General features: G+C 55.6%; 5 protein-coding genes across 5 annotated transcripts in view; 2 read left to right on the top strand and 3 right to left on the bottom strand.

The window, feature by feature from the left end:
* CHGG_10039 (uncharacterized protein) overlaps positions 1-2,049 on the bottom strand; it is a gene marked incomplete at both ends in the record, with an annotated part of 4,226 nt that extends 2,177 nt beyond the window's left edge. The window contains 2 exons of the mRNA XM_001227965.1: positions 38-1,399; positions 2,024-2,049. Of these exons, the coding sequence (XP_001227966.1) occupies positions 38-1,399; positions 2,024-2,049 (1,388 nt within the window). The remainder of the gene's footprint in view (positions 1-37; positions 1,400-2,023) is intronic.
* Positions 2,050-2,742: 693 nt separating this feature from the next.
* On the top strand, positions 2,743-3,698 carry CHGG_10038 (uncharacterized protein; the record flags this gene model as incomplete). The annotated part of the gene is made up of 3 exons (XM_001227964.1): positions 2,743-2,814; positions 3,002-3,416; positions 3,466-3,698. 3 exons carry the CDS (start codon positions 2,743-2,745, stop codon positions 3,696-3,698), a joined length of 720 nt encoding a protein of 239 aa, XP_001227965.1.
* Positions 3,699-4,793: 1,095 nt separating this feature from the next.
* On the bottom strand, positions 4,794-5,217 carry CHGG_10037 (uncharacterized protein; the record flags this gene model as incomplete). The annotated part of the gene is made up of 2 exons (XM_001227963.1): positions 4,794-5,058; positions 5,129-5,217. 2 exons carry the CDS (start codon positions 5,215-5,217, stop codon positions 4,794-4,796), a joined length of 354 nt encoding a protein of 117 aa, XP_001227964.1.
* A 794-nt stretch (positions 5,218-6,011) lies between these two features.
* On the bottom strand, positions 6,012-7,850 carry CHGG_10036 (uncharacterized protein; the record flags this gene model as incomplete). The annotated part of the gene is made up of 2 exons (XM_001227962.1): positions 6,012-7,610; positions 7,692-7,850. 2 exons carry the CDS (start codon positions 7,848-7,850, stop codon positions 6,012-6,014), a joined length of 1,758 nt encoding a protein of 585 aa, XP_001227963.1.
* A 1,479-nt stretch (positions 7,851-9,329) lies between these two features.
* On the top strand, positions 9,330-9,764 carry CHGG_10035 (uncharacterized protein; the record flags this gene model as incomplete). The annotated part of the gene is made up of 1 exon (XM_001227961.1): positions 9,330-9,764. One exon carries the CDS (start codon positions 9,330-9,332, stop codon positions 9,762-9,764), a length of 435 nt encoding a protein of 144 aa, XP_001227962.1.
* Between the last annotated feature and the right edge of the window lie 888 nt (positions 9,765-10,652).

Here is a 10,652-nt window from a genome sequence, read left to right as displayed (position 1 = left end):
GCGACCAAATCTAGATTCTCTGCCGGATCCTCTGTACGTCCTGTCCGTCCAGAACGTCTCCGAGTCAGTGGCGTCGGTGTTGAACTGTTGAGGTCCGGGATTTTCGGTGGTGATTCCAATCGCCGCTTGCAGCTGGTTGCGGACGCCTTCGAAGGTTGGCGCCGGGTTGAAGAGGGCCATCCTGGCCTCGGCAACACCACGGCATGCGTTCAAGAGTTGCATGCGCAGTGTATCCTCTGTCTGGCCAATTGCCGGTACTGCGCGTTGAATCAGGGCAAGCCTGTTGATCAGAAGTTCCAGGCACTCGGATTTGGACTTGTCGGGGTGCTCGGCCTGCATGTTGATTAATCTGGCGTCGCGCCATGCTGTCAGGTACCGGTGCTGCTGCTCTTCGTTCTCGAAGTATCCTCTGATCTTGGCTACCATGGCATCGTAGTCCCGGGGGCCGCTGCAAAGCCAGTTGTAGTAGTATTGCAGTGCTCGATCCTTGAGCATGGTGGGAAAAGCGTCGCTGGCTTGCCATCTCGGGACTCCGATTCGATTGCAAGCATCTCGGAAAATTGCGATTTTGACGTCGAGGACGTCGTAGTCCCCGCCGCCGTACTTCATGTCATCGTTGTACATCTCGGCCAAATCTGCGAGGTGTCTAGGGTTCCCTCGTGGTGCGTAGTACAGTTCCTCGGGGGGGCGGGGCCAGGTCTGGGGGTCTTGTTTGACCTCCGGAGTTGTCTCCCAATCTGCTTCACGTGCCGGTGCCATCTGGGGAATGGGGTCCTGTTGTCTCGGTGCCGGGGTTGTTTGTGGGAGTCGCTGAGGGGCCGGGGTTGCCAGGGGGAGTGCCGGCGTGGTCAGGGGCACCTGTGGTTGTGTCGGGATGGTCGTTGGGGCCGCCGGGATTGCCGGGATCGTCGGCGTCCACGGGAGAAGTTCCTGGATATCCTCAACGAACTTGGGGTCTTCCAGTCTCTTCCAGAACGCTGTACTGTTCTCCCTCGCAGAGTTGATCTCGTCGCTGGTCCAGGCGCGGAAAGTCGTTCTCTTGGCAATGGCTTCGAACTTTGCGGGCAGGGGGATGTTGGTGTTGTCGACATACACGCCGTTGGTGCTCAGGAAGGCGCGGAGGTGCTTTCGGGTACGGTCGGGAACCATGTCCCATCGTTGGACGGTCCATTCGTCGAATTCGTCCTTGAATGCGCCCCAGAGCTTTCGTCCTGTGTAGCTCGTAGAGGCCCAGAAAATTTCCATGAGGAAATAGATGTGGGAGTTCATCTGCTTGGGCGTGGGCTCCTCGATCTCGTCGATGGCCGCGAGGTCTCCCCATGTGGAGTGATCCACGACGGACAGGAGGTGCTGGGGGAATTGGGCGGTGTAAGCGGGTTCCCTCCAGTTTGGCTGTTCCCTGGCGTTGACGAGCCCGTGTCCAGTTCCTCTAGTGACGATGTTGTCTGAGGCATTGTTGCCTCTTTGGAAAGTGGATTTGACGTTTGGTTTTGCGGCGGTTGCCAGCAGCTCGCGAGGATCTTGGCGAGCGGGAAATGCGTGATGGACGTTCCTTCAGTGCGTCCTGAGTCCGAACTGTAGGATTGAGCCTCTCGTGTTCCTCCACTGTGTCCTAAGTCCAAGTGAAAGTCTCGAGAAGACTCCTTAGCACGGTTTTGTGGAAGAAGTCACTACTCCGGTAGAACCTCTCCGACAATTCCGTCTCTTCTGGAAACCTTGCTGATCTGTGGCGGGAGCTGTCTAACAGTGGTATAGTTAACCACTGATCAGTGTAGGGAATACCAGGTATCGCGATAACGTTAGAAACACAGGGCAAATCCCTTCTCTCTGGAGGGACGTGCTACATCCGTGGTTCAGTTGGATCATGTTCTTCTATCTGGAAATGAGGGGGGCGCAGATTCTGCAGCCGGGGTTGTCATCCCCGAGGTCCAGGACCACGTGACGACTGCCCCAGCGGTGGATCCCCCCCTGCCCTCCGTCACATCCCCCTGCGAGGACGTAACTCTGGCGTAGATATTCCAACACATCAGTAGGAGAGTTGGGGACCATGGTGAATGGAATGCAATGGTGGGTCATGTAAACCCTCGATTGATACGGTGGGACCATATATAACCCTAACCCTTTCCCAATGATCTAGGGGGTGAGTGCCCAATAGCCAAAGTATGAGTGCCCGAATAGCAAAAGCCCTAAGTAATAGCCCAACATGCCCCAACCCGAACACACAATTCACGTAGCCCCAGCTAGCCGCACAGCCCCCACAGTTTTCGGATTTCTTGATTGACGCAAGCGCACCATGACACCGTTTCTGCTCACAGCAAGTGGTGACATTCTACTGCTTGGCATCCCGAACTGGGTTGGTTGGTGGTTTCGCTCCCAGCTGCGCATCCGCTGTGCCGCATCCGCCAGCTATTTTCCGCTCCCCCCATCTCCTCCAGCCACTCAACGCACATTCAGCTTGAGCGGCACACCAAGCTGTGCCTTCACCTAGGCAGGCACTTCGCTTTTGGCTCCATGGCATGTTTCAAGTCCACCAAAATGTTATGTTACTGGCCCGCCCGACGGCAGGATGAGAGTTTGAGAATCTGCTCGCCCGTGGCGAGTTTGGCAACGCCTCACCATCCTCCAACCCCAGCTACAAAGTCTACCGCATTCGCTCTGCCGGGACACGCTTGTGTCCGTCCTTCCTCGACTGCCGGCCATCTTTTGGTGTTTTCACTCGGCATCTGAGCCTCCAACATCATCATGTCTGTGTCACCGTCCGAAGACCAACTTCTTCGCACCACCGGGCATCTAATGCCGGTGGAGGCCATGGAGGTGAGTTGACCGAAATCAGGCGGGCCCAAGCGAACCATCTATTTCTAACATGGTACCACAGGCTGTCATATGGGTTGGCTTTGCACTCTGCTTCCTCGGCTTTTGTGCACGCTCATACATCCGGTGGATATGCTTCCGCCGTCTGCTGCCCGAGGACTGGATAATGATGGCGGCACTTGGCATCCAGCTAGCCGCAGCCTGTGTCGCCCAACTACGGCTGCATTATGTGTACATGCTCGAGGATGTCTCCAACCGCGCGATCCCTATGCCGTCGACCTTCCCCGAGGACGTGCCCAAAGCTCTCCACGGCATTTTCATTCAAGGAATTCTCAGCATCACGGGAGTCCACGCCGTTAAGCTGAGCTTCCTCCTCTTCTTTCACCGCCTCGGCCGCCAAATACCCAAGTACATCATGTTTTGGTGGTTCGTGGCGTTTGTAACCCTAGCATCCTATGCCATCAGCATTGCTCTCATTGAGTACAAGTGCATGTTGAGCTCCCTCGACGTTATCTTTTTCCAATGCACCGCAAACGGGGAGACCGCGCGGCAATGGGCCTACATGGTTGCCTACTGCACCATTGACGCGGCGTCGGACCTACTCAGTAAGCATCTCACTCCCAAGAAGCGGATACACGCAACTAACAGCGCTAGTCCTCTGCCTTCCGATTGTCATTCTCTGGAAAGTCCGCCTCACAATGCGGAAGAAGCTGATTCTCGGCGCCATCTTCTCCCTGACATTAATCACCGTCGCTGTGACCATCATCCGCGGGACCATCCACACGGGCAAAGTCGCCACCGACGGTTCCCAAACCCAAAACATTGCCTGGGCATGGTTCTGGCTTTCGATCGAGTTCATCATGGGTAAGACCTCCCCAGACCCCTGAACCCAACCCCACCTCCTCCCTCAAACACCATAGGTAACTAACCCCTTCCCCAGCCTACATAATCTCCTGCCTCGTCTCCTTCCGCATGCTCTTCGTCCACAACGAAAAGACCTACCGCCCTCGCCCACCACCACCACCACCACCCCCACAACCAACTCCACCCCCACGAAAAGCACCGCCTTTCCCCCCACGCACGCTCCCGCCCGTCCAACGGCCCCTCCCAGCCCCCCTCCCGCAAGCGCTTCCTCGACAGCCTGCTCGACACGTTCCACGACTGGGAGGGCACGACGCGCGCCAGCGGCAGCAGTCGCTTCCTCGACGGCACGCTGCCCTCGGGGCGCATGAGCGTCGATTTCATGCAGTACACAGCCGGCGGGTACCACGCTGGTGCGGGTGGGTACGGGTATAGTGGGGAGGAGGGTGTTGTTGGTGGTGGTGGTGGGCATCATCATCATCATTCGCTGGGGGGGAAGAGCGTGAGGACGGCCGAGTAATAATAGTAGTAGTACGGTTGTTGGGGGTGGGGTGGTCGGTGTGGTTGAGAGTAGGGGTGGGGATGATGAGGAGAGGCCGGATTCGGCCAAGACGCTGACGGGGCCGCCGCATGTGTATGAGGTTGCGCAGGTGGCGAGGCCGGTTAGTGCGAGGATCGTGACGACGCATGGGAGTCAGTCGTCGCAGGATATGGGGTTTCGGTTTGACTTTGGGGGGCCGGGGGGGGCGCGTTGATGTTTTGGGGCTTTTGTTGGTTGTACATACATGTATGGATACGGGATGGTGGCGTCTTGGGGTCTCATTTCTTGTGTTACGATACCATTGTTAGCAAAAGATACTTCGTTTTGTACTGATCATATCGCGGTGTCTTGGGAGTCCCCTGCTATAAGCTGCACGCTGGAACACAATCGACTGTTATCTCTGCCTCGAGGGATATCCACGGATTCTCTCTCCTAGTTTGCATTAAAGCGAGATACACAGTCACAGAAATAAGAGAACAGCACGGCAAGCATCGAGCTTCAAACTCTATCCATTTATCTCCCGCTATATCCTAACTCGCTGTATAAAAATCTCCAACAACAAACAGAACATCAGCTTGCCCTAAGCGGTAGTCGAGGCGCAGTCGCCGCCGCCCAGGCCGCCGCTGCACAGACGAGTGCAGCCAATGCCGAGCTCGGCGACGGTGATGCACTTGTCGTCCTCGAGCTTGGTGAGGAGGTCGCCCTTGCATTTGTCGCCATCGCTGTCCTGGTAGGCGAACCACGTGTCGGTAATCGCGTCGACCTTGATGGCCTTGATGTTGTCCGTCAGGGGTGCATCACCCGACGAGAAGCCGTTGTAGACCTTCTTGTCGACCTCGTTGGTGCTGGTTGGGGTGTTAGTCAAGGTTAAGTTGCCAGGGCGAAATATGACTCCACCGAGTTCATGCTACGTACCAGTTCTCGTCGTCGTACATCTTGGTGGCGGCGCCGAAGGCAGTGCTGGCGAGGCCGGCAACGAACAAGAGGGTAGCAGTGGCACGCATGTTGACTAATGAAGTATCTGGTCGGTGGGGCTTAGGGAATGGTTTGCAGTTGAGGTTGTGTTAAGATGTCTTTGTTTTGTTGCTGTTGTTGTGAAGCTGTCTGATGATCTTGCTTTCCACGGGCGGGATACGGGAAACTTATACTTGGTTTCTCTTTCTCCATCTGTGCTAAAAGTTCACTATCTTTCTCATCAATGCATACAAAGCCTCGCTTCAAGGGAAAAGCGAGGCCGTGGCCGCTGCTGATGCACATCTCACTCTCATGTCACGGCTCATTATCCGTGACGAGTTTGGCCAAGACCAAACCCGGGTTGACCAAAATTGAAGGTCCACAAGCCGTTGACGTGGTATGATGGTCAAATCGCATTACAAGCCTCGGATATTTACGGCGGGCCGAGCTGGTCAGCTTCAACCCGATGTCGAGGCCCGGAGAGGGCCCGGCAGTTTCATGCTGACGGCCCCGATGCAGCGTTGATACATGTGGACGCTTGAGGGCCCACAGTTTCAGCGGCTTATCCATTGCTTTGTGGGCGTTTACGAAGAGACGGTTTTAATTCCCGCGCTGCACGCGAACAAAATGGTCCGTCCAAGGGGTCTGCAACAAACAGAAGTGGTATGAGACCGCGCCGCCACATTTATCGACCACCAGATCGGCGTGTTTCTGTCATTTTATGAATATGTCTCTGATCTGCGTTTTTTCAAGAAGAGTTTCGCAATATGCGAGCAATTAACAAATCGTCGTGAGGAGTGCTGGTGGAACCTGACCCCAGCCAGCACCCGGACTGGAAGCACCGCTACATTCTCCAAGGCCCAAGCCATGAGTCTCGCGCCAGTTCTTGTTGTGCCCGCCAAATCAGTTTGTCCTCTGTTCCCAGAGTCTGAAACTGGGCTAAAGATGATACTTCCTCGGGCTTCGAAAAGTACGGTTTACCGTCTGCTTCGCATTGCACAGGCCCCTCCGGGAGCTTGCCGTCATACAGAAAGTTTCGCACATGATGCGCGACGCACAAGGAGGGTAGAGCCATTGTGCAGTGGCCATATCCCTTGACCTCCACGATCTGGGATCCCTCAAACACCTCATTCGCCCCTTTCGCGGAGACCATGGGGCAAACAGGATCCCATGTTGTTGAGAGCAGTAATAGCGGATGTGCCGTTTTGACCTTTTTCTTGGGGACGAAGGTGTGCGTATGCGGGATTGCCCAGGCCTGCTTGGAAAAGTAGTAGTCGTACTGGATGTCGGTGAAGAGGGACAGGTTAAAGAAAGGGAGCAACTGGTCAACCAGCTCAGCCCGGTCCGCCGGCCAATTGCCAGGCCCTGACGTGCCGTCATTGAGGCCGACAAACTTGAGCGCATCGCCCAAGCTTTCCCAAGCTTCCTCTCTGCCGTAAGACAGGAACGCAGCCGTAGCGTTGCCACGCAGCAACAAAGCCAGATTAGTTGCCAAGTCCCTCCAGGTCGCCGGTTTATACAGTGCCGGAAACACGCCATTCTGCCAGATCGCCCAGTAGTCCAGCACGCCGAACGCAGTGTTATTGACATATACCCCGACCGGCTCATCCTCCAGCTTAGCAACCCCCTTCAACACCAACTCCAACAACTCCTCTTTAGTCCCTGCCAGTTCCGCCAACGCACAATCAGCCTCCCCAGCCTTGACACACTCCTCCATAAACCCCTCAAGCACCCGGTCCGTATCAGTCAACATCTCGGCATCCAGCAGCTCCTCATACCAATCAAACTGGTTTGCAACCCCATCCACAATCACCCTCTCCACCCTGTCCGGGAACATAGTGGCGTACGTCTGGCCGAGAATGGTGCCATAACTAAAGCCCCAGTAATACAACCCCTCCTGGCCGACCGCATCCAGAATGGCATTCATATCGGCCGCAGTCTGCGGGGTATTGATGTAGCGGCCATGGTCGCCCATGGTGTCAGCACAAGCCTGCACAAAGCCCTGCGTCCACGCCCACAGCTCGCCGCTGTCCTGGACGACCCTTTTAGCGCGCACCGCCGACAGCGCGCGGCGGTCGTCGACGGTCGGGTAGCAGGCGGCGCGCGGGGTGGAGCCATTCACGCCGCGCGGGTCGAAGCCGATCAGGTGGAAGCCGTCGCCGACGATGTCGGCCAGCTGCGCGCCGCGGCGGTGAACGATGGCGGTGCCCGAGCCGCCCGGCCCGCCCGGGTTGAGCAGCAGGTTGCGTGTGGCCGAGGTGGGGTTGCGGCTGCGCAGGCGGACGAGGGGGAGGGTGAAGGATTTGTCGTCGGGGAGATTGTTGGTCGTGTTGAAGTGGTCCATGGGGACGGTTAGGCTGGCGCATTCTAGGGTGCGGTCGGCGATGGTCCTGGCGCCGCAGGGAGTCCAGCGGATGTGCTCCCCGGAGTGCAGGATGGCGTGCTCGTGGGGGTGGATATAATTCCATATCTCGTGTACATATGGGTGGGCGATTGTAGTAAGGGTACTGTTGATTAGACCTACCAAGAGAAAGTATCTCCAGTTCCGTTTGGTCGTTTCGCGCACCCTCTGCCATGGTGACATCGCGCGAAGTTCCTCTTCGGATAAGCCGCCGAGGGCGGCATGCGCACTTGTGAGCAAGGGCGCGCGCTCGCAATCGGGTTGAGACGAAGAGATCCGCATGGCGAGACACAGTGTTCTTTCTCGGAGGTTGAGAAATCCTACCTTTTGTCCCTGCTCAAATATCTCCCAAAGGCAAGATGACAAAGAAACTATTGAAGGGGGCGGGACGATGAGACTGAGGGGGAACTTGCGAGAGTCACACTCGGGCTCAGCCCCCGAGGCTCGGCTCCACTCCTCAACTCAGGTACCTTACTCCAAAACGTGGTTGGTCCAGCGTATTTCGTATTCAGGCGCCTCGAAAGACACAAAACCGCCTGGATTTGGTGCCTTTCTTGGCATTGGGTTGCTGGGCACATTTAACCTCCGGTGCCAAAATTCGCAGACGCTAACTGGTGGACTGACGGTGCAACCTTCCTAGAGGTAGCTATCTTTTGACGCCCTTCACCTCGGGACCAGACTGCTATAGCAATTTCCTAAGTACATACCTACATGTCTCTGACAAGCCTCACCCCTCATCCAAGACCTATTACCGAACTTTGGTCGGTCCATTTAGGCAATACCGCGTCTCGAAATGAACTCCTCATATGATTCACGGTCGATTGATTGCCTCCATCGTAACTTCGCTCCAAATGGCTTGGAGAAAGTAAACAATGGAACTTAACCGACCCACCTCCAAGGGGTTACAGCATGTATCTATGTGGGTAGCCGGGCAACCCCTCTCCAACCAACTGCTTTTGATCCATCTCAGAGAAGTTAAAATAAATTGGGAGCAGTCAAGAATGCTCTGTTCCCGAAAGGCTCCTCGACCTTGAACCGCCCGACCGTTGGCTATGTGAAAGAAGCAAACATCGATTGTTGTGCAACCATAGAGGGCAGAATGATCGTCCTTGCAGAATGCTTTGGAACGTGATGAAGTACGCACACAATAAGAAGCACAAACAGGTGTGCCTTGATCACATCTTTAATAGCGGAAAAACTTTGTTCTGTGTGTAAAAAGGTGATGGCCAATAGAGGCGCCACTTCATGGCCCGTGTAGGGTTCGGTAGGTCAAAGGGCTGGTTACTGTTAGTAATGAAACCTCCCTGGTGGTTAAAGTAGGGGACCTTGAGGGCTGTTCTAGTGTTTGTGGAAAACATCTACTAACCAGCACTTGTTTGAGACTGGAACGTGCTTGCCGTTGCTGCACATGTGAACTCCCTTGGTATGGGACGGAGAGGTTTAGCGTGATGTTGACGCGTCATGGGAGACAGGAACTTGCTCGTATGGAAGTGATAGCGAGATAGCCCAATAAGGAGAGCAAGAGAATTCTGCGGCTGCAATTTTCACTTGTGAGCGCAACAGCGACATGCTGGCGAGGTATGAGACGGAACTGAAGATATGTTGCCTATATATTACCTTCTCTTCGACCACTTCCATGCTACTTCTTCTTCCTCACCACGAACAAACTCCTCCTTTCGAGCAAAGAATACCATCATCTTCTTGTCTCCAAGCCCAATTTCATAAACAAAACACACCATCTTCTCCTCGAACACAATCAAGATGTTCGCCACCACCATTGCTTCCGTTCTCGCCGCCACGGCCACCCTCATTGGCGCCACCGTGGCCACCCCCATCTCCAGCACCAACGCCATCACGGCCGCCGGTGCCGACAAGCGCGCCGTCCAAGCCTCAGGCCGCTTCACCTACTACAACCCGGGCCTGGGCGCGTGCGGCCAGACCCACGGCAACGGCGACTACGTGGTGGCGCTGAGCCACGCCGACTTCGACCCGTCGACCCCTAACGGCAATCCCAACAACAACCCGCTCTGCGGCCGCCGCATCCGTGCCTCCTACTCGGGCAAGTCGGTCGACGTCACCGTCGTCGACCGCTGCGAGGCCTGCAACTCGGGCGACCTCGACTTCAGCCCGGCCGCCTTCCAGGCCCTCGCCGACCTCAGCCTCGGCGTTATCCAGGGCACTTGGGACTGGATCTAGGTTGTGTTCGCGTTCTGGCGCTGACTTTGCGTTTGGGTGAGGGGAAACTTACTTCGGAGCACTGATCGGGCTTTCTTTTTGGAGAGTGGGATTGGGGATCACATGGATGGTCTGGTCACGGATGGCCTTGGTCTGGGGAGAGGCAGATGGTAGCTTCTCAGATTAGGCTAGGGTGGATAGCTCTCGGAAACTCCTCAGTTCCCCATCTTTGCTCTGTGTTTCTTACCCTGGTTGTCTTTTGTTCTGTCGATTGCAAACTTTATCCGCGTAATTTGAGCCATCGACACCAGCATGACTGTGGCATTAGACTGAACTTCATGAAGCCGTGGGATCAAGTGCAGCTAGCTGATTAGGTAAGTTTATGTGGCACAGCTGCATCTCACATCGTGATGCCGTCTCCCATCCCAAACGTGAGATGCAAGGAAACCATGATCACCCAGTATCCCGAGGTGCCTAGTATTCCGTCCAGAGCGGGGCCCTGGCCCAATTTGGCCTGGCGATGAGGAAGTTCAAGCGAGACAATCCTACTTTACCACTTGTCAAGATAGCGCTACACCCAGGTCAAGCTAGATGCTGCAACAGCGGCTTCCTTTTGCCGCCCCCCCTCCCCCCCCGCCCTCCTACAACTTAGACCTGGCATTGAGCCCCTTTGGTGTTGACTTCATGGGAGTTGGACGGCTCCTCTTGAGCTTAGGGTTGTTAACAACTTGTATATCCCACTAATAACCCCAAAACGCAACCCGCGGTCCTGATGGCATTCTTGAAAGCTCAAAACCTCTGGGCCAGACTCTCCTGGCTGCTTCAACTCGGTTTCTCCGATATAAATAACCTGTGTTTTACGGTCTCCCATCGATCTCTTGAGTACGTAGGTAGGTACCTTGAGCTGGA

Source organism: Chaetomium globosum, genomic scaffold (assembly GCF_000143365.1).
Source record: "Chaetomium globosum CBS 148.51 scaffold_7 genomic scaffold, whole genome shotgun sequence".
NCBI classification, from domain to species: domain Eukaryota; kingdom Fungi; phylum Ascomycota; class Sordariomycetes; order Sordariales; family Chaetomiaceae; genus Chaetomium; species Chaetomium globosum.
Note: the sequence above shows the minus strand (reverse complement) of the source record. Positions and strands in the feature narration are given on the sequence as shown.